Below are 21,827 nucleotides of genomic sequence, written 5' to 3' on the forward strand. Positions count from 1 at the left end.
TTTTTTTTTTTTTTTTTTTTTTTTTTTTTAAAAAAATCCAGTTTAACCTCTTCCTAGTTTTGCATTTCAAAAAGGTGCACCAAAACACTGACAATGTTTTTCTAGCTAAATCTGTAAAACAGAGTATATAAATCAAAGAACAAAAGGGCTTTAAAAAGGGGAGTATCTGAATAAATGTGTGTATTAAAATGTGTAGCATTAATTCATACCTCTAGTTTTGTTGGGTTTACTTCATTAAGAAGTACTGTAATATAAAGGCAAATAAAATGGACAAAGTTGCAAAGCCAAGCACAATGATGGCTGCAAACTGTTCATCAGTAGGCATCATGCTCTTCATTTTGGGATCATCTAAGCTCCCCATGTCCCCTGTAAGCATGACCTCACTTCGTTGTAATACAAAAGCCGCAGAGGGGCTGAAGGCTCCGCTTAGCTCCTGAGAGGTGTCTAAACAGCGACGACATGCACATACGCGGAACCTGTAGTCTGTATTGGTCTGGAGGCCTGAGATTTGGAATGTGGCTTCTTCTCCCTTGTATACCTTCAGGAAAAGAAAGAGTTCTAGTTAATTAATTAATAGCAACACTGTTGTCTCTAGAATAATCTTGGTTTAGATTCACTCCATTCACTCTTGGTTTACATTCAGTTTCACTCTTTCGTAACAGAAATGATATAAAAATGTATTTCTCTCAATGTGTATTCACACCATAAAAAGGGTATTCCAACACATTTTGAATGAAACAATGTAAAATCCAGTGACTCAAACTTTGACAGAAGGAGATAAGGCACTGACTAGAAATGCAGCTCACATTTTAAGTAGTAAAGATGCATCTCGCTAAATTTTATAATTTAAGTCGGTGGTCCCCAACCTTTTGGGCACCAGGGACTGGTTTTGTACAGACCAATTTTTCCATGGACAGGGGTAGTTTCGAAATGAAATTGTTCCACCTCAGGTCATCAGGTGTTAGATCCACATAAGGAACGCACAACCTAGATCCCTTGTATACACAGTTCACAATAGGGTTCGTGCTCCTATGGGAATCTAATGCCTTACTGATCTGACAGGAGGCGGAGCTCAGGCAGCAATGCTCCAGCTCGCCACTCACGTCCTGCTGTGTGGCCTGGTTCCTAACAGGCCACTCACCAGTACTGGTATCCGGCCTGGGGGTTGGGGACTCCTGATTTAGACTATAAATCAGAAGATGTCATAATACAAATAGCTCTATGTTTTTGGTCCCAAGAACAAAGTTAACGCTTTAAAATGGAAACGATTAAAAACTGAGCAAACAAAATGGAAATTTTCCAGCAGGATGATTTTTTGACAACTGGATACACTACAAACGCCTCTCCTCAAGATATCCTACCTCCACCCCAAGAGGTAGACACTATTCTGACTTCTAATTCTGTAATTAATTTTGCTTGTACTAGGAGTTCACATAAATGGAATCACGCAGAACACACTCCCTTGCGCCTATGAGATTCACTCATGTTATCGAGCTATTTGGCAGTAGTTCCTTATGACTATACCTCAATTCCTCCATTTTCTTTTCAGTGGACATTTGGGTTATTTCCAGCTTGGAGGTTTCGTATAATAAAAATACTATTAATAAGAATGCTATGAATGTTTTTGTTCAAATTTTGAGAACTTATTTTTCTGGGTAAATACAAGGAAGTGCTGGGTCATAGAGTAGTTCTATAGTTAACTTCACAAGGAACAGTTTTCCCAAGAGATTGTATCCCTTTGCACTCCCATTAACAGCATGAGAGTCTGAGCTGCACCACATCCTCATCAACACTGATCGTCAGTCTTTTCTGTTTTAGCTATCCTAGTGGGTGTGAATGGTGCCGCGGCTGCATTTCTGTGATGCTTGAAGATGCTGCACATCTTTTCACGTGCTTACTGGTTGTTCATGTACCTTCTTCTGTGAACAGTATGTACAAGTCTTTTGCCTATCTTTAATTTGCAATTTGCTTGACTTTTATTAATTTGCAGGGCCTTGCTATGTGATCTGGATATAAGTCCTTATACAGATATATGTGTTGAGAATATTTTCTCCCAGTTTTCTGGCATGCCTAATTGTTTTCCTGAGGAATTTTTTTGGATGTAGCCCACTTTATCACAAACTAACATTTAAATAATTTGGTGGTCTGTCTTGAGTTTCCATCTCTGTATGACAAATCTGATTTCTTCTATTAAGAATCTGGGATATTTTCTTCCTGTTTGTTAACACTAATCATCAAGAGGCTTACGATTATAGAAACTTGAAAATGACCAGTTTACTTAGACATTATCACATTTTGGTTGACTGAAACTAACAAAAGTCTCTGAAGGGGGATGGAGGAAGAAGGTCTCACAAGGTTCTTCTAGCAAAATGAAACCAATCCTCAAAAAACTTAAGAGGAAATGATAATCAGATTAAAATTGCATAAAAATTTATGGCTTATATTAGAGTCAATGGATAGAAAAAATAGCTGAAACAAAACCAAATCAGTCAGCGATTTGGCTAATTAAAAAAGAAAATAAAATTAATGGAACTCTATCTAAGTAGCACTGAGTTAATACCTGTGAAGTGCTTAAAACACACCTGGTATGAAGTTAGTGCACAGTAGGAGTTAGCTATTATTATTATTGACATTTAGAACTGAAAAATAACTCAGCAAACTATTTTAATAAACTTGTCAATTTTGTCAAACACTTTCTTTGTATCTAATGAGATAATTATATGGTTTTTGGCTTTCATTCTGTTAATGATGTATCACATTTGTCGATTTGGGTACGCTGAATCATCCTTGCATCCCAGGGATAAATCCTACTTGATCGTGGTGGACGATCCTTTAATGTATTGTTGAATTTGTTGGATTAGGCTTGCTAGTATTATATTGGGGATTTTTACATCTATGTTCATAAAGGATATTGGCCTGTAATTTATTATTATTTTTTTTTGTAATGTCCTTGCCTGCCTTTGGTATGAGGATAATGCTGGCCTTGCAAAAAAAGAGTCTGGAAGTATTTCCTCCTCATTTACTTTTTTGAACGAATCTGAGAAGGACTGGTATTAGTTATTTAAATATTTGGTAGAGTTCAGCCATGAAGCCATCAGGTCCTAGGGTTTTCTTTGATGGAAAACTTACTGACTTCATCTCCTCACCCATTGGTCTATTAGATGTTCTATTTCTTCAGTGTTGGTAAGTTGCATATATCTAGAAATTTATACATTTCTTCTAGGTTATCCAATTTGTTGGCATATATATATTCCTAATAGTCTCAAATGTTCCTGTGTATTTCTGTGGTATCTGATTTTGTCTCTTCTTGGCTTAGCTAAAGATGTGTTGATTTTCTCTTTTCAAAAAAAACAACTCTTAGTTTGGTTGATCTTTGTACTGTTTTTCTAGTCTCCTTTGTTTATTTCTGTTTCCATCTTATTTCTTTCCTTCTGCTAACTTTGGACTTAGTTTCTCCCTCCCCGCAGTTCCGTGAGGTATAATGTTAGGTTGGGATCTCTCTTCCTTTTTGATGTAGGTGTTTAAACTTTGCTTTTAGAACTGCTTTTGCTGTATCCCATACATTTTTTTTTTTTTTTTTTTTTTTTTGAGACAGAGTCTTGCTCTGTCGCCCAGGCTGGAGTGCAGTGGCACAATCTTGGCTCACTGCAAGCTCCACCTCTCGGGTTCACGCCATTGTCCTGCCTCAGTCTCCCGAGTAGCTGGGACTACTGGTGCCCGCCACCACGCCCGGCTAAGTTTTTGTATTTTTAGTAGAGACAGGGTTTCATCGTGTTAGCCAGGATGGTCTTGATCTCTTGACCTTGTGATCCACCAGCCTTGGCCTCCCAAAGTGCTGGGATTACAGGCGTGAGCCACCGCGCCCAGCCGTATCCCACACATTTTAATACGGTGTATTTCCATTTGCCTCAAAAGATTTTTAAACTTCCATTTAATTTCTTCATTGACCCATTTGTTGTTCAGAAGCATGTTTTTTATTTCCATGTATTTGTGAATTTTCCAAAATTCCTTCTGGTATTGATTTCTAGTTTCTTAACACTGTGGTCTGAAAAGACACTTGATATAATTTCAGGCTTCTAAAATTTGCTGAGGCTTGTGTTGTGCACTAACATTTGATCTATCCTGGAGAATCTTCCATGTATGCTTGAGAAGGATGTGCATACTAGTTGCTGTTGGATGAAACATCAATTAGGCCCATTTGGTCTACAGTATTGTTCAAGTCCAATGTTTATTAATTTGTTCAAGTCCAATGTTTATTAAAGTCTCCTACTATTATTGTACTGCAATTTATCCCTCCCTTCAGATCCTTCAATATTTTATGTATTTAGATGCTTCAATGTTGGGTGCATACATATTTATAACTATTACATCCTCTTGAGGAATCGATGCTCTTATCATTATATAATGTCCTTTTTATAGTTTTTGACTTAAAGTCTATTTTGTCTCCATAAATTTAGCTATCCCTGCTTTCTTTTGGTTTCTATTTGCATGGAGTATCTTTTTCCAACCTTTCACTTTCAGTCTATGTGTGTCCTTAAAAGTGAGGTGACTCTTGTAGGTAGCATACTGTTGGGTCTTAAAAAAAAAAAATCCATGGCTGGGCATGGTGGCTCATGCCTGTAATCCCAGCACTTTGGGAGGCCGAGGTGGGTGGATCACCTGAAGTCAGGAGTTCAAGACCAGTCTGACCAACACGATGAAACCTCATCTCTATTAAAAATATAAAAATTAGCCGTGTGGGATGGCATATGCCTGTAATCCCAGATTACTTAATCCCAGATACTCAGGAGCCTGAGGCAGGAGAATCACTTGGACCTGGGAGGTGGAGGTTGCAGTGAGCCAAGATTGTGCTATTGCACTCCAGCCTGGGAGACAGAGTGACACTCTGTTTCAAAAAGAAAAAGAAAAAATGCATCCAGTTACTTTATGCCTTTTTATTGGTGACTTCAATCCAAATAATTCTGCCTATTAATACAAATACCCTAGAAATGAATTTCCAACAAATTCAACTTTGCTTGAAAAACTTGCCAGCTATTTAGTTAGTGGGAATCTATAAATGTCTCTACTACATGTTTCTAAAGCCCACTGTGTAAGCTTCCACCAAGAAACAGGACATTCCATTAGTGAATACAAGTGCACTGGACATGAATTTAGTGTTGGGTCCAGATTGAAAGACAGCAAAAGGATCTTATGATTTGGAATCGAGGCCAGGCTTCCAATGTTCACCTGGTAGTTACCCTTTTAAAGAGATTCCTCCCTTATTTTCAAACTTTACTTCAAGCATCTTATTATTATATTTTTGCTTAATGACTAAACTCCAGACAACCAATTCTGCTTACTACTTATTCTTTTCCAGATTTATCTTGCTTTTGTTATTCTTTTTATAAGATTTTAAGCACATTCCTCCTGGTGAGTTATCTTGTTTCTTAAAATTGTGGCATGTGCCATAGCTGTTTTGAGTTACAGATAGCCTAGGCTGCAGCAACTAGGAAGAGCTGTAAGCAAACCCCACACGGTCCTGAGAGACAATTCCTTTCTCACTGTTCACAGTTCCAATGATGAATCTAAATGAATGTTTGAAGATGAGCCCATTGTTATGGTGACTGCCCCAATCCATACACAGCCAGCTATTTAAGAGTTCAGACTACACCACAAGGAAACTGCCTCTCTGTAAGTTATTTCCCAACATGTGAGGGGTCTCAGGAAAACAACAGCCATTTTTTTTTTTCTTTAAACAGAGCTTTTAGTTGTGAATGTTCTTTATTTTCTTAATAATTTATATTTAATTTCTTAAGTATAGAATGCTTTTCTTGGAAACTGTTAATGAAGGGGATAATTTGCAACCTCTGGGACTATACCAGGTTGATAAAGCAAGTCCTTCCACATTTGCCATCTGGGCTTTGAAGATGGTTTCCCTATCTTCAAAGTCACAGGTATACAATTTATTCTGACACTCTATGGTGGTGATAAGTTAATGCTGGGATGTTTATCAAGCTGGAGAAAAGCTGACATCTGAGCAAAGTTTTCTGATATACCTCTTTCACTGATTCTTTTGCAGGTGACACCTCTTGAAATATTTGTTTACCCTGATTATCAAAGGGTCAAATAACGTAGTCATTAAGAGTTCTTTTTCTCTGTGCAATCCTGGGAGCTGGGTCTGGCTGGTGTGACTTGGCACTAGGAAGGATTAAGAAGACTTTTCTCAAGCACAGAAACTGGAATCAGGATTTCACTCGAAGTCCTTGCTCTGCTACTTACTAGGTCCGCGATCTCATGCAAGTAACAGCTTTGTGCCTTAGTTTTCTCATCTTTAACACAGAGCTACAACCAGTACCTAATAGTAATATTACTCCAAAGGAGGTTGAGGATCAATCGAGAAAATGGATGTGGAAAATGCTTTGCAAAAGGAATATGCTGGAGGGTAAGTCTGCTTTATTGAATTTAATCTTCTTAATCATGCTGTCAGGTAATATCATTACTTTCATTTTAGAGATGAAGAAACTAAGGCTCAGAAAGGCTGTTAATTTCTTAAAGTCTCTTAGCAAATAAGGGCAGTTTGGATCCCAGATGAGATCCCACTTCCAACTCAAACACTGACCCTCACCACTGAAATTGCCCCAGCTCTGCCTGTTCCATTATTGTCCTTCACTTTACTCCTCTTCTAATGACTACAGTGTGACATTGTGTCCAGGTTTCATGGCCTCTGACTTTGTCTTCCCATATTTTGCTGCTAACTCCCTGGTATTTCCATGAAAGACCTTCTAAATCATCCTACCATGGCTCCTGCTGCTTCATAAAGGAAAACACTATCTTTTATGATGTTATTGAAAGCAGCTCCCTGCTCAGTTTCTGCTAAACACTTGGACAGTGTTTTTGTGATGTGGCCTCTAATTTCTGCCATCAAACAATGACGTCGCTGTACAAAACCACTTAATAACCTATCCCCACAAATGTTTTAGAGACTTCTGGAAAGTGAATATAAATGTACATTTATATCTATTTTAATTATTTCTATAGTTTCCAGAATTTGTATGGCTACATTCTTTTTTAAAAAGTGGGCTCAACGGGAGGATCATTTGAGGTTAGGAGTTCAAGACAAACCCTGGTAAGATTAAAAACAAAAAAAGTGAGCCCAAACGTATATTTAATTTCCTAGAAACCCAATTTAGAGACTCTTGAACAAAGACTTCATATATTAATTTTAATGAAACTTCCCAACTTTAACTTTGTAGAGTGGAAGATATCTGAAAATGTATTTTAAAAATAAAGGAATCCTACTTTTCTTGTACCATGAGGCAAAAAACATAGTAAAATAATATGAATAGCTAACTGAAGGGAACTTTCTTAACAAAAGCCTAATCAAAAGTTAGCTTTTAATTTGTAAATGTTTTTCTTTTAGCTATTCTTGTTATTTTAATAGGAACAGCTTCCCTCTTTCACAAGCTTTGCCAACACAATGTTAACATTATCTTTTTTACATTTAAGATAAATATATTGAGTGAGACAGTATTCTATTATTTCCATATCTCCACAGCAACCAGCACAATGGCTTGAACAAAGTAGATGCTCAGTGAATGTTCTCTAATGAGAACCCTCAAATACTCAAAGAGTAGACATTCTGATACCACAGTGTTTGAAAACAGAAACTAACAAGTAAATGTGAACAGTAAGCATTCAGATGCACACACAGACCACAGGGGCAAGAGAGAGTTTGGTATAGGTGCATTAAAAAATGGAGTCTATTGATAGAAAATAAGGAGTTTCTAGTATATTTTATGCAAGTGAATAGCTTTTCTTTTTTTCTTTTTTTTGAAACAGAGTCTCGCTCTGTCGCTCAGGCTGGAGTGCAGTGGGGTGATCTTCGCTCACTGCAAGCTCCGCCTCCTGGGTTCATGCCATTCTCCTGCCTCAGCCTCCCGAGTAGCTAGGACTACAGGCGCCCGCCACCACGACCGGCTAATTTTTTGTATTTTTAGTAGAGACAAGGTTTCACTGTGTTAGCCAGGATGGTCTCTATCTCTCGATCTTGTGATCTGCCCGCCTCGGCCTTCCAAAGTGCTGGGATTACAGGCATGAGCCACCCCCAACACGTGAATAGTTTTTCTAGTATGTTCTAATAGTTTTTGAAGTGATCCAAATATTAAAACTTTGCAAATACTCTTCTAGTTGTATAAATACGTAAATGTGAGAGCACACATACTTCATAGCTTGTCTATCTTGGCTGTGACTATAATGTCCTTAAAAGCCAGCAAATTCACACAGACCAGTGTGGTGAGGTCAGTCACATCTCAGTGAAGATTTTTTTAGAGTAACAGATTAAGGATTTTTCAGGTTCAAAGAAAGTAACAAAGACGAGCTTTAAAATGAAATGTAATGTCTCAATTTTTTTAACTAAATGGTTGCATGGGGAATAAGCCAATCATATTTTATACAACTAAATGAAATAAATTTTTGAGTTATTACACTTGTAAACCTATGTTATTAACTATAAACTGATGGGGTTTTAAAACTAAAATATGAGATCCAAAAGCCCCAGATACGATTAAGAACCCCAAATAACTGAAAATTAATTCAACATCTTTGTAATACCTGTCCCTTGAAGGTGATAACTTTCTGCAGATGAGAAACATACCCCACCCCCACATGAAGATAACAGACTCATGTGATTATGGGATTACGCATTAAGATTAAGTGGGATAACATGTAGCAACCTCCTAGGATGGGGCTTGGAATGTAGTAGGCATCTAAGAAATGTCAACATGACATATTATATTGCTACTTGATTGTACTTTCCCTGCACCCCCCTTGCAGGAATCATGTGTAACACTCTAGGACAAATGCTTGGAGCCAGGGACCCTTGGGGCCTACAAATATAGGACTTGCAGAAGTCAAACAGAAGGGAGCCTCATGATGCTGACTTGGTGTCCAGGCATGGCCACAGACACTTACAACCCACAGTACTTAGGAACTAATGATGTCACAAAAATCACCACGTTGCCAGGCCTGCCATATACAGCTGTGCCTGTCCCAGGACTGTGCAGCTCTGCGCATTAGGGCAGCAGGCCATGCCTTGTGTCCCTTTGTTTTCATTCATTTTGACAAAGGCACCATTATGGGCTTTTCCTTTTGACTCAATCCAATTTAAACGGCACGGCTCCATTTGAGATGTTTTTTATTGAAGTAACCAATCATAATATTGTAATAAGTATAGAAGTATTATTATTTTTACAAAGACTATTTCTGTTCTTGATTTCATGAACAATATATTTTAAAGTAATCTTGACATGTTTATTCCAAATGAGAGGATTTAAAGTAATACCCAGACAACTGAAATGAAGAATCCATAACCCTTAATTCAAAATAACATGCTGCACAGTTGAAATCCTGTAAATAACAGGAAGCTTTTTGGGAAGGGTGGCGAGAACAGTGCAGGCTCGGCTGCTGGAGGCTTACCTTCATCTCTTTACTAATGTCACCCCTCCCAAGGACTGAAAGGGAGATATAATTGCACGATGTTGTCATCTGTACAGCTCCTTCTCATGACTGAATGATCGAATGCTCACAGTAACCATCGGAGTTAGAGTTACAATGAGAAAGCCAAGACTCAGGTAGGTGAATTAATTCCTCAATAATTACATGACTATGGGAGGAAGACTTGTCCCCATGTCTCCCCTACTATGCCTACCAGGCTCAAGGGGAAATGTGCTAACCTGCAGGCCCCCTCTATTGAGGGCATAATGTTGGGCAGGTAACTTTGTCCTTGAGCCAAATATGACAGGCAAGGGTACCGTTACTGAACTGCTTCCTGGGGGTTTTCACCCAATGGGCCTATAAACTCTTAGAAGACTACCCAGGAATCCCTCACAATGTAAAACACCTGACAGTTTCTCAATAAACCAGGGGTCCTGTACCTGGACTCCATGAAAGTGACTATCATTTCATTTTACATGAAATTTTAAGGAGAGGTATGGGTACATGTATGGGAATTTTTCTGATATAAGGGGTCACAGCTTTCAGATACTTAAATGAACCTATAAAACTAAAACAAACTAAGAATCAGTAAAATAAATGATGGTTTTTAAAGAGGTCTATCTTGATCTATTTTTACTTTGTTCTAAATTTGACTCTTTATTCATGCAGAAATAAAAAACTGTGCTATGAGACAGTCATAGCCTCGTTGTTTAATTTCTGTATTAGGGAAATGAGTTGAAAGTCATTAAAAAAATATGATGAAGGGGCTGGGCATGGTGGTTCACGCCTGTAATCCCTGCACTTTGGGAGGTTGAGGCAGGTGGATCATTTGAGGTCAGGAGTCCGAGACCAGCCTGGCCAACATGGTGAAATCCCATCTCTACTAAAAATACAAAAAATTGGCCTGGCATGGTGGCAGGTGCCTTTAATCCCATCTACTTGGGAAGCTGAGACAAGAGAATCACTTAAACCCAGGAGGCAGAGGTTGCAGTGAGCCGAGATCATGCCACTGTACTCCAGCCTGGGTGACAGAACAAGACTCCATCTCAAAAAAAAAAAAAAAAAAAAAAATGGAGGCTCCAGCCAGGATGTGTTGCAGACTCCCAAGACTTTAAAATACTTTGGTCAAGAGAAGATCTTTCCTTGTGGTACTTTTTGTGATACCATGTAGAATCAATGCACGCCTTGATACTATATTCTAAGAATGATACAAGATAAAAATATATTGATACAGAAATACCATCAAATTAAATGTGGAGCTTTATAGATTTCTAGATACTTCAGAGGTTTTCTTTATGAAACAAATCTGAGCACCAAGAACTTCAGTAATTTTTCATAAATTTTGACTGCCAATAGGTAATAATTTCTCACGATTTGTTGATCCTTTCCTTGTCTTCAATGCTTATATTCAATACTTCTTGTAAAAGTTATTGCTGCCTGAACAGGAATATGAATATGAATTGTTTTGCTTTACTTCTTATTATGCATGAAACTGTCTATGCCATATCTTGTGCAAAATAAGAAGTCACATGCATATAGACACAATTTTCATTCTTTTAAAGAATACTTGACAGTTAATCCTGTTTGAAAAGAAGTTTTAAGCTTCTTGGAGAAAAAGCTGCGCTTGGAATGTTTATTAAATGGCAAAAGGCAAACCAAATATGCATGCAATCTAATGAAGAGTAAAATTTGAGTAATAATTTAATACGTCAAGTTAATAGATTAATAATTAAAATCAGTCGCTTGTTCCACATCGTGACACTTGAACAACAGAAAGCGAATCACCTAGAACCAAGGCAAAGTTAGAGTTGATGCTTCAAGCAAAACATCAGAAAAGGCCATGGCCCTTGTCATATGTTGCCTATAAAAATGAGCTTGGGGGAGGGGCCGGGCAGAGTGGCTCACGCCTGTAATCCCAGCACATCGGGAGGCTGAGGAGGGCGGATCATGGGGTTAGGAGATCGAGACCATCCTGGCTAACACGGTGAAATCCCGTCTCTACTAAAGATACAAAAAATTAGCCGGGCATGGTGGTGGGCGCCTGTAGTCCCAGCTACTCGGGAGGCTGAGGCAGGAGAATGGCGTGAACCCAGGAGGCGGAGGTTGCAGTGAGCCGATATCGCGCCACTGCACTCCAGCCTGGGCGACACAGTGAGACTCTGTCCAAAAAAAAAAAAAAAAAACCAAAAAAGAGCGTGGGGGAAGAGGATATTATCCTATTAGGGGTGATTTTTTTCTTTCTATGCTGAAATTTACTCTCCTCACCACTGCAGGTATAAATAACCCTGGTGCTTTGAAACTGTGTCTTTCACGCATGCAGGAAACATTTACTGAGTGCCAAACTATGTGCCAGTACTGGAAAAATAAAAATGAATAACACAAGCCCATGTATTAGTGGGTCCTGTCTGATTAGTGCTATAATTGAGGTATGCACAGTGAGCCTGTAGCTCCGCTGTGGTGGATGTATAGCAATAATTACCTCTCATTTTCTTTTGCTTTGCCTCTATAAATTCAAAGCCCGTTGCCTGTTATCCTTGAACTATAATTATTTTAACCATTATTCTGCACACATAAATATGTTTCATTCCCTAGCTCATGTCCAGAACAATGAACGAAGTACTAAAACATCATGTTTAAGTTAATGTTTGCTGAATAGGGAGAAGTCCAAGAAAAAAAAAGAAACCAGTACAAATTGTCCCTGACTCAACTGTGGCTTTTCATGTACCACTATTCTCCTTAATCATTTCTTGGTAAATGCAGGAAGCACATGGGCATGTGGAGAATGCTAACCCTCATCTACTGAGCCTGCCATACAGTACTGTATTCTCTTTCACCTGTTTACAACAAGAAATGTTTTGTTTATAACTGGTTACAATAAGAAAAATATTCTGTGGCATACACATGATTATGCATTAGTATATTAGCATTTATATGGCCACGGGTCTAAATATGTAACATTAAACAGACAACAGATTCAAAACAGACCATCTGCCAATAAAATCTAAATTACTGAATAGATTCTCCTATAGTTTGGCAATGCCTGATGTGTATAGATATCAAGAAAACGATGCTGCTTTTTTCAACAGAAAACAGCATACACTGTGCTTTGGGAAGCAGAACATTTTTCCAAGAACACGTGGAAAACATGGCACGTAGAATAAAACATTTTTACAATACAATAACAAATGTGTGATCAATGTACTGCTGGGAAATGAATTATCGTTGAGCATCAAATGATATGTTGTAAAATTTCTTAACACCTCATTTTAACTACTTTCACATTGCTATGGAACAGAATAAATTCTCTGCTCTCTATTTGAGCTAAGACCCTGAAACCAATCATATCTTTCTGGTAAAATGAAACAATTACACATGTAAGTTATTTACTCTGAAATGGAATATATTGTACAAAATGAGATTCAAAAATAAAAGGAACCACAGTGTTTTTGTTCTTATTTAAGAGGAATCATGGAAACTTTGGTGACATCATCCACTGATGCTAATTGACGCTGGTAGATGTCATACTTAGGATAAAGTTTTTTGTTTAAAACAATTCAATCGTTTTTCGGATACATCATAACAAAGTACAGCAAAATGTCCAAAATTACCTTTTATTTTTAAACACATTTTATTTGCCAATATTCTTTATCATATAGCAAACACCAATGAGCAATTTAGCGGAAACTCTGAATCAAATGATTTTCTACTTGTGTATTTGGAACTGAACAAAGTTTTTTATAAATTATGCTAGTGTTTCAGAAAACAGGTGGCATTTATGTTTGATATAAATGAATGCCCCTACTAAAAGTGCTGATGAAGAATGCACCTCAGCTTTCCTAATGGAATACATAATATTTATATTCTGATCTGACAAAAACACGTTCTAGGGACTATTACGAAAGCCTGCAGAGTATCTAAATCCTTCAGAGTCAGTGATCTGATTCTTCTTTGGAAGAATTAAGAATCAACAAGGGCTATGAAGCATGATAAAACTAATTTCTTATCTGGCTATATTCCAACTGCATTCTCTCTTACATGGGTTTATTATGTGATCTACAGAGCCTTGCTACACAAATTACGGTCCATGGATCAGCAATGTCAGTGTCACCTGGGAGGGTGAATCTCCACCGAAGACCTACCAGGTCAGAATCTGCATTTTAACAGATTCCCAGGTGATTCCTTTGACACTAAAGGGTGACATGCATGACTTAGAGCTTCTGAATCATAGGCCTCCAGGGCCTATGCATCATCTCCCTTAACCTTCCATTACTTCTACAAAAAAGGTAGACAGAATGTAGGCTTCAGTAGTTAGGTTAAGACTACTTCCCCTCGATGACATGATTGTATATTTAGAAAACCCCATTGTCTCAGCCCCAAAACTCCTTAAGCTAATAAGCAACTTCAGCAAAGTCTCAGGATACCAAATCAGTGTGCAAAAATCACAACCATTCCTATATGCCAATAATAGACAAACAGCCCAATCATGAGCAAACTCCCATTCACAACTGCTACAAAGAGAATAAAATACCTAGGAATACAACTTACAGGAGATGTGAAGGACCTCTTCAGGGAGAACTACAAACCACTGCTCAAGGAAATAAGAGAGGACACAAACAAATGGAAAACATTCCATGCTCATGGATAGGAAGAATCAATATGAAAATGGCCATACTGTCCAAAGTAATTTATAGATTCAATGCTATTCCCATCAGGTTACCACTGACTTTCTTCACAGAATTAGAAATAACTATTTTAAGTTTCATGTGGAACCAGAAAAGAACATGTATAGCCAAGACAATCCTAAGCATAAAAGAACAAAGCTGGAGGCATCACGCTATCTGACTTCAAACTATATTACATGACTACAGTAAGCAAAACAGCATGGTACTGGTACCAAAACAGATATATAGACCAACGGAACAGAACAGAGGGCTCAGAAATAATACCACACATCTACAACCCTCTGATCTTTGACAAACCTGACAAAAACAAGAAATGGGGAAAGGATTCCCTATTTAATAAATGGTGTTGGGAAAACTGGCTAGCTATATGCAGAAAACTGAAACTGGACCCCTTCCTTACCACTTATACAAATTTAACTCAAGATGGATTAAAGATTTAAACATAGACCTAAAACCATAAAAACCCTAGAAGAAAACTTAGGTAATACCATTTAGAACATAGGCATGGGTAAAGACTTCATGACTAAAACACCAGAAGCAATGGTAACAAAAGCCAAAATTGACAAATGGGATCTAAGTAAGCTAAAGAGCTTCTGCACAGGAAGAGAAACTATCATCGAAGTGAACAGGCAACCTACAGAATGGGAGAAAATTTTTGCAATCTATCCATCTGACAAGGGCTAATATCCAGCATCTACAAGGACCTTACACAAATTTACAAGAAAAAAAACAAACAACCCCATTAAAAAGTGGGCAAAGGATATGAACAGACACTTCTCAAAAGAAGACATTTATGCGGCCAACAAACATATGAAAAAAAGCTCATCATCACTTGTCATTGGAGAAATGCAAATCAAAACCACTATGAGATACCATCTCATGCCAGTTATAATGGCAGTCATTAAAAAGTCAGGAAACCACAGATGCTGGAGAGGATGTGGAGAAATAGGAACATTTTTACACTGTTGGTGGGAGTGTAAATTAGTTTAACCATTGTGGAAGACAGTGTGGTAATTCCTCAAGGATCTAGAACCAGAAATACCATTTGACCAGCAATCCCATTGCTGGGTATATACCCAAAGGATTATAAATCATTCTGCTATAAAGACACATGCACACATATGTTTACTGCAGCACTATTTACGATAGCAAAGACTTGGAACAAAGCCAAATGCCCATCAATGTTAGGCATAAAGCAAATGTGGCACATATACACCATGGAATACTATGCAGCCATAAAAAATAATTAGTTCATGTCCTTTGCAGGGGGACATGGATAAAGCTGGAAACCATTATTCTTGGCAAACTAACACAGGAACAGAAAACCAAACACTGCATGTTCTCACTCATAAGTGGGAGTTGAACAATGAGAACACATGGGCACAGGGAGGGGAACATCTCACACTGGGGCCTGACAGGGGGTGGGGGTCAAGGGGAGGGATAGCATTAGGAGAAATACCTAATGTAGATGACAGGTTGATGGGCACAGCAAACCACCATGGCACAAGTATACCTATGTAACAAACCTGCATGTTTACACATGTATACCAGAACTTACAGTATAATAATTAAAAAGATCAATACTAACAACAACAAAAAGAGAGACTACTTCCCCTCTATAGTAAAATCACAGGCACTTCAGTTTTCAATTACATACAGACTTTGATACATGCAAACCTCACCATCAATGTCAAATACAAATAAACACTTTACAACTCTTTAAGACGAGCATATGCTTGAGAACTGAAAATTGAAGATGAATACCACCATATACAAAATGTAAACTAGGCTTCACACACTCTGAAGAATTATGTAATAAGTACAAGTTAGGCAGTTTCTATCATTGATTTTAAGAAAAACATAGTTCACTGAGTCATTCATAGCAATGAAGAGAGGCATGGAGCCAGCCATACTCAGTCGCACATGTGCCATGTACATTGGTTCTTACCTGTTTGTACTCAGATTCTCTTCCAACCAATACCTGCAGAATGTAGTTTACAGGATCACCTTTCATTGGTGGTACCGTCTCCCATAAAATTTCACATGAATTTCCTTCTAACTGTGTTACTCGAGGTGCTGAAATACAAATCCACACATCCAAGCTCAAAATTCAAAGTATCATGTTAATAGTCAATATTTTAGCACTATTTGTGAGAATCCACGAGAGAGCAAGATTGTGCCTATGTTTGCCCTGAGAGAGAACTTTATTTGCCCAGCCACTCATAAAACCATCAGGGTGCCCTTTAGGCAGAGAAGTTACTCCATGACTAAAAAGCCATTGATGAAAAATCCTTTGCCCATTATCCCATGAATAACAGCTTGATGTGGATCACATCTTCTTTTCTCCTATGGCAATTGAGCATCCTCTATGGCTTAGGCCCTGCACTAGGTATTCTGGGAGATGCAAAAACAGGCAAGGTAAATCTTGTTTTCAAGAAACTTAAGATTTAGTTGAAGGAAGGGGAGAGCAAGGTATGAGACGCATACAAAAAGAAATATCAGAGAATAAAAATGAGAGATGCAAACAAAACACTGGGAATTTCCAGGGGAGGAAAAGAGCATAACTGGGTGGGGATCTAAGGAAAGTTTGAGGAGCAGGTGACATGTGAGAGCAGTCCTGGAGAATGCGTAGCACTGAAAGCCTTTAAAAATTAAAGTATATTTATATATATTTTATTTTTCACTTACTGAACTCCTCATTCTCATTTAAACTAAATTATATTAGTCTGTAGTAAGGCACTTAAAATATTCTAGATTTAAAAAATATTTTCATAACTTCTATGATTCAATATGACATTTTCCTATTTTGTAACTAGAACGTATATCTCCTGTCTGAACCCCCTTATACTTTAGCCCCTAATTACATGCAACTAATTCTTTAGAGAGAGTTTTTTCTACTTGCAATTCTGTGTGCCACTGTTTCAGAAAAATAATGCTTTCCTTAAGAAGAAGAAGAAGAAGGGGGGGGGGGGGAAGAAGGAAGAAAGAAGAAAGAAGAAAGAAGAAAGAAAGAAGAAGAAAAAAAGGAGCCTATGCTGGAAATACGTGGCCAAAATTCCAAGCATTTTATGAAAAAACTAAATAAGGAAGCCTATCAGATTAAACAGTCCTCCAGCTAAGACAATAATTTCCTGAATCTAAGAGTGAGAGGAAGACAACCTGATCATGTGTCAGAGTGGGAAAACTGCCCTTCTGAAGTAGAAAGGTCGGGAGATGCAAGCACTATCAATGTGCCATTGTATTTTTTGTAAAATGTATCCCCACCAAGAATCCCTTTGAGAGGCAAAGATAGTACTCCTTCATACTAGAAAGACCACTGAAGTGGGATAATTGATAAATCTAGCCACCCTTCCTCAGTACTAACAAACCAAAGCAGCCACAGTGTGCTCAGACATCTTTTGTGTTATAACTGAAAGGCAAAGCCGCACCAAAGGGCCAGGGCGTTTACTGCCAAAGTGACCTGGCAAGGCCATACATGTGTATGCACATTCATACTTGTTTCTTAGTCATATAAAGAAGGATCTGCCAAAGAGTCTTCAGGGCAGGGAAGCAGGAGCAAGGTATTTGCCCTAAACTAATCCTGGAAGGGGCTATGGGGTTCGTACAATCCAAGCCAAACCCTGACCCAGGTCCTGGAGAGTTCCTATAATTGACTTTGTGCCCTGGTTGTAGCTGACATACCACCTCATGTGGGAGTAGAGAGTCAAACACATATGCAAGGATCTTTTCTGCAGGTTGTACTTTACCCTGCTGTCAGCCTTAGGATTATTTTGAGCAACAGCTAGATAAAGCCACTTGTGCTGTCTGTCCCCTTAAAGACAAGCTGCAGGGATCTCCACAAGAACCACAGTATTTGCAGGAGATGAGGCAGGGCCTCAGGAGTCCAGGAGTGGCTGGGTGGACAGGCTGAGCATGCTATGGCTCCTGTTGCTATTTCCTGCCTTGCAAGTTAGCTTCAGTCAGGCATAGCTCTGTGGCTAGAAAACAGGCTGAAGGCTCAGCAGACCCAGTGGAAGTAGGGTCCAAGCAGAGTGTCTTTTGTTCACTAGCCTCAGGAGACCTGGGGGAAGATCTGGATATGTGGGGCTCTCACGACTTCTGCAGTACCCAATCGCATTAAGGGGTCAGAGTAGGAAAGTAGTCACCCACAAACTTCAAGATAAGTACCCAAGGAGATTACAGCAGATCACTGCTACAGCTTTCCAAAGGCATCGCTCCACACCAAGAGCTGTGTGCCAAAAGGGAAAGGCTGCTGAAGTTGCCTAAGTCAGTCTCTAGGCACCAAAGTCACTGAAAGATGAATGCCAACCTCTGCTTCTCTGAACGTCTAGGAAAGGGAGTGTGATGCCTTCCTTGGTAAACTGTCTTAAGGGCTGCAACACCAGGAATTAACCCTTATTTGTAACCATTATTTTTGATAAACACGCATACATACAGAGAAAAGTCATTATCTGTAGGCCCTTTCCTTTCAAGGTCTCTCATTTCACCTACACAACACATTGCTCAATCTTCGTTAGAATGTTCTTTTGATTCTCTCTTGCTGACATTATATTTAACATCAGAAAAGAGCTTATTTCTATAAGTCCCAACAGTTCCTTATTCTCACAAGAAAGCATGAAAGAATACACAGTCTACACACCTTTGATGGTGGGGGGGACACTTTTGGTTGTGCTGAAGGTATAGGTTTCTGAGAAGGGCCCTTCCCCAGCCTCGCTTGCTGCCTGGATTCTGAAGGAGTAGCATGTGAATTCCGTCAGTCTCTGGACCTTGTAGGTGTGGCTGGGTCCTCTGTAGATTGAAATAAACCTAGAAGAAGGAGCAGAATCAATTAGCCACCTGAACTTCTATTAATGACAAGAAATTAATTATGATGCAAACTACTGGAGCAGATTAGGCCAACTTGGTAAATGCTTTTCATATATTCTGAATTAATAATCAGCCAGTTGCTACATTAGGGTTAAGTTTAATGTCTAAATGTATGTTTTTATAAAAGAAAAACATAAACTTAAGCACATATAAAGACTGGAATGAGACTCCTTTAATTAGGATCTAGATTCTAGAAACATCAGAATGTTTTTATTTGCCCATGTTTTTATTTACTAATAAAAAACAGAATTTTCAAATTTTTCATAATGGTAATATCTATAATCTGATAGCATAAACTAATATTCTACTATTTCCTAGGCAATGAAGTTAATGTTAACAGGACACCTAAGAAATAATATGTCCTCTTTAGCCAAATTTTGCAAATAACTGAGGTTTGGCCAGAAATACTTTTAATTTTAACTTTTATCTGTCTTCCCAAGAGTTTTTCAAAGCCCCATTCCTCAATTGCTAAGGAGACATTTAGAACTATGGATCGCTGAGAACTCATGTAAAGAGAAAAAAAAAAAATACTGTGTTCAGAATCATCCATCAGGTTCATCAAAATCACAGACAAACAGCACAGGTGGGCTGGACAGTTTGGAGTGGCAGCTTTTGGCTCCTTCCCCTATCTGATCCAGGACTATTTTGCACTTCTCTGCTAATTAAGATTTCCACGAAACGTTAAGCATAACAGGCACAAAGATAAACAAACAGGGTCTTATGTTTTAGGTGTTTTCCCCCAGGGTCTTGAAAACAACATTTTCACAATAAAAATGTATTTGAGAACTATAATATGCTGTCATCTTTTTAAAAACTATAGTTTAACTGTAAAATTTTGGAAATAACATAACTTCCCATAAGTCATCCAGGATATTTAGTAGATTCAGTATTTGAATCCTGCAGGTCCAGTGGACACTTTGAGAATCACTACATAAGTTAATCCAACCACAATGCCTTGTTCCTAAACAGACAGGCCAACGGATTCTACATTTCCAGGGCTTCGTCACAGCATCTGAGGACAATCCACTGTCTTCAGATACTACTGGAAGTCGACCACTAACAAAATCATAAGCCAAAATGTCTGACTCTTTGACCAATTTGGCCTAGGGGTAAGCAGAATTTATGTATTCATTTAGCAAACATTTCTTGAACATCTGCTGTGTGCTAGGCTCTGTGGATTTGAAAGATGAATAAGACCTAATCCCTGTGAGTTGGCTGGTCCTGAGTGTGGGCTAGGTTTTCTGAAGCAGAGCAGCAGCTTTTCCATGTGCTGGAGAATAGTCCCTCTGGATGGATGAATGAATGGAAAAATGAAGAGATACAGATCTAAAACATTTTCTTTTTTCCTTTTCTTTTTCTTTTTTTTCCTTTTTTTTTAACAAAGCCTGCCAGAGTCAATGCTTACTTTAAAATATCCACATGTGTATTCATCAGCCTCTGCAATCAAGTTCCTGAGCCCTGGTCATTTCACCTATTTAGTGTTCTGTCTGCTTTGCTGTGTAAGGAAGTGCCTTTTATTAAAGGCTGAACATTTTTAATTTCAGGAAAGCCAGAGTCCAGGCTGAAACCCACAAATACCATGGCAACCTATTTAGCACTCTTGACACATTACTACCCTAATGAAGACATTCTTGCTAATGCTAGAGCCAAACAGCTATTTATTAACTCAGCCTAACCCAGTCTACAATCTCTAACAGGAGTAATTGCCCTTAATTATATCACAAATCAAGTCATGGTTTAAGAAGTGAAAGTGTTACATCTTCATTACAAACTTGCCATAAAGGTCAGTTTTTAAAGGAGTTTGGAAAGGACTATTAGGAACAGTATGCTTTCCTGCCATGCCACACTCTAAGGAGAGTATTTTTGGAAAATAAGTTCAATGTATATTTGTACCCAGATCCAATTACAATGTAAGCAGCAGCACTCAGTCACAAAGAAATTTACTGAAGCAAATGCAGTACTCTAAGTTTGTAATCTAAATAGCACAGACAACATACGTATCAATTTTCAAGTACATCAGAATCTTGTTTCTATTTTGTCCTTTAACTTCTTGTTTTGTTCTTGTACTGGAGCATTTTATTAACTGTTTAAAACTGCATTCCAATCTATGAAAAACATAGTGGAAACAGCTGATAGTAATGAGAAATGTAAAATTTTATTTATGTCTGGAGACAGTGTTAATTAGAAATACAAAAATGACCCCATTTGTGTCTAGAAAAAAGTGGGAGTGACCTTGAAGGCTGTGGTGGAGACATGACTGCAGAGGATTTCACCTTTAAAATTCAGTCACCTTATTTTCAGTGAAGGCGGAGTTAGGCAGCTCCGGAGGCCACCTTACAGCTGCAATTCCCTGTGGAGAGGAAGTTGGGAACTGGCAGCCTGGTGCTCCCAGCAGAAGGGAGATGAGAAGAGGAGGGAAAGGGGTGGTTCTTTCTTCCTTCAGCCCTTTCTAGAATAAGCATGTGTCTAAGCAGTCCTCTAATGTAGCCCACTGTCTACTCTGGCAATAATAAATCATGATCTGCTCATTGCTCTGATCAAAGCCATCACTGCTATGACTGGCCTGCCTTCCCCAAAAAGGGGCATGGGAAGAAATTATGAGAGGGGCATGGAGAAGAGCTCTTTTATTTTGTTCTCAGAATGTGTATGGAAATAGCCAAAATAGATGGTAACTAATTCCTATGTCATGTAATTTAACCAGATATTGAGCCCTCAGGAGGAAAGGAGACGATAGGCATGACAGAGGCTCTCTCCTGGGTGAAACAAGTGTAAGATGGGAAGGGGAGATATAAGGAATCCTAAGAGCTT

At 38.5% G+C, this 21,827-nt stretch overlaps 1 protein-coding gene across 2 annotated transcripts in view; it reads right to left on the bottom strand.

Annotated features, from left to right (window-relative positions):
* Positions 1 to 6: 6 nt before the first annotated feature.
* The window catches only part of FNDC3B (fibronectin type III domain containing 3B), a 362,808-nt gene continuing 340,987 nt past the window's right edge, over positions 7 to 21,827 (bottom strand). For both annotated transcript variants that reach the window (XM_023213445.3, XM_023213446.2), the window contains exons 24-26: positions 18,793 to 18,959; positions 16,102 to 16,229; positions 7 to 538 (exon numbers count right to left, since the gene is read on the bottom strand). In XM_023213445.3, the coding sequence (XP_023069213.1) occupies positions 227 to 538; positions 16,102 to 16,229; positions 18,793 to 18,959 (607 nt within the window). In that variant the 3' untranslated portion in view covers positions 7 to 226. The remainder of the gene's footprint in view (positions 539 to 16,101; positions 16,230 to 18,792; positions 18,960 to 21,827) is intronic.

Source organism: Piliocolobus tephrosceles, chromosome 2, assembly GCF_002776525.5.
Source record: "Piliocolobus tephrosceles isolate RC106 chromosome 2, ASM277652v3, whole genome shotgun sequence".
NCBI lineage: Eukaryota > Metazoa > Chordata > Mammalia > Primates > Cercopithecidae > Piliocolobus > Piliocolobus tephrosceles.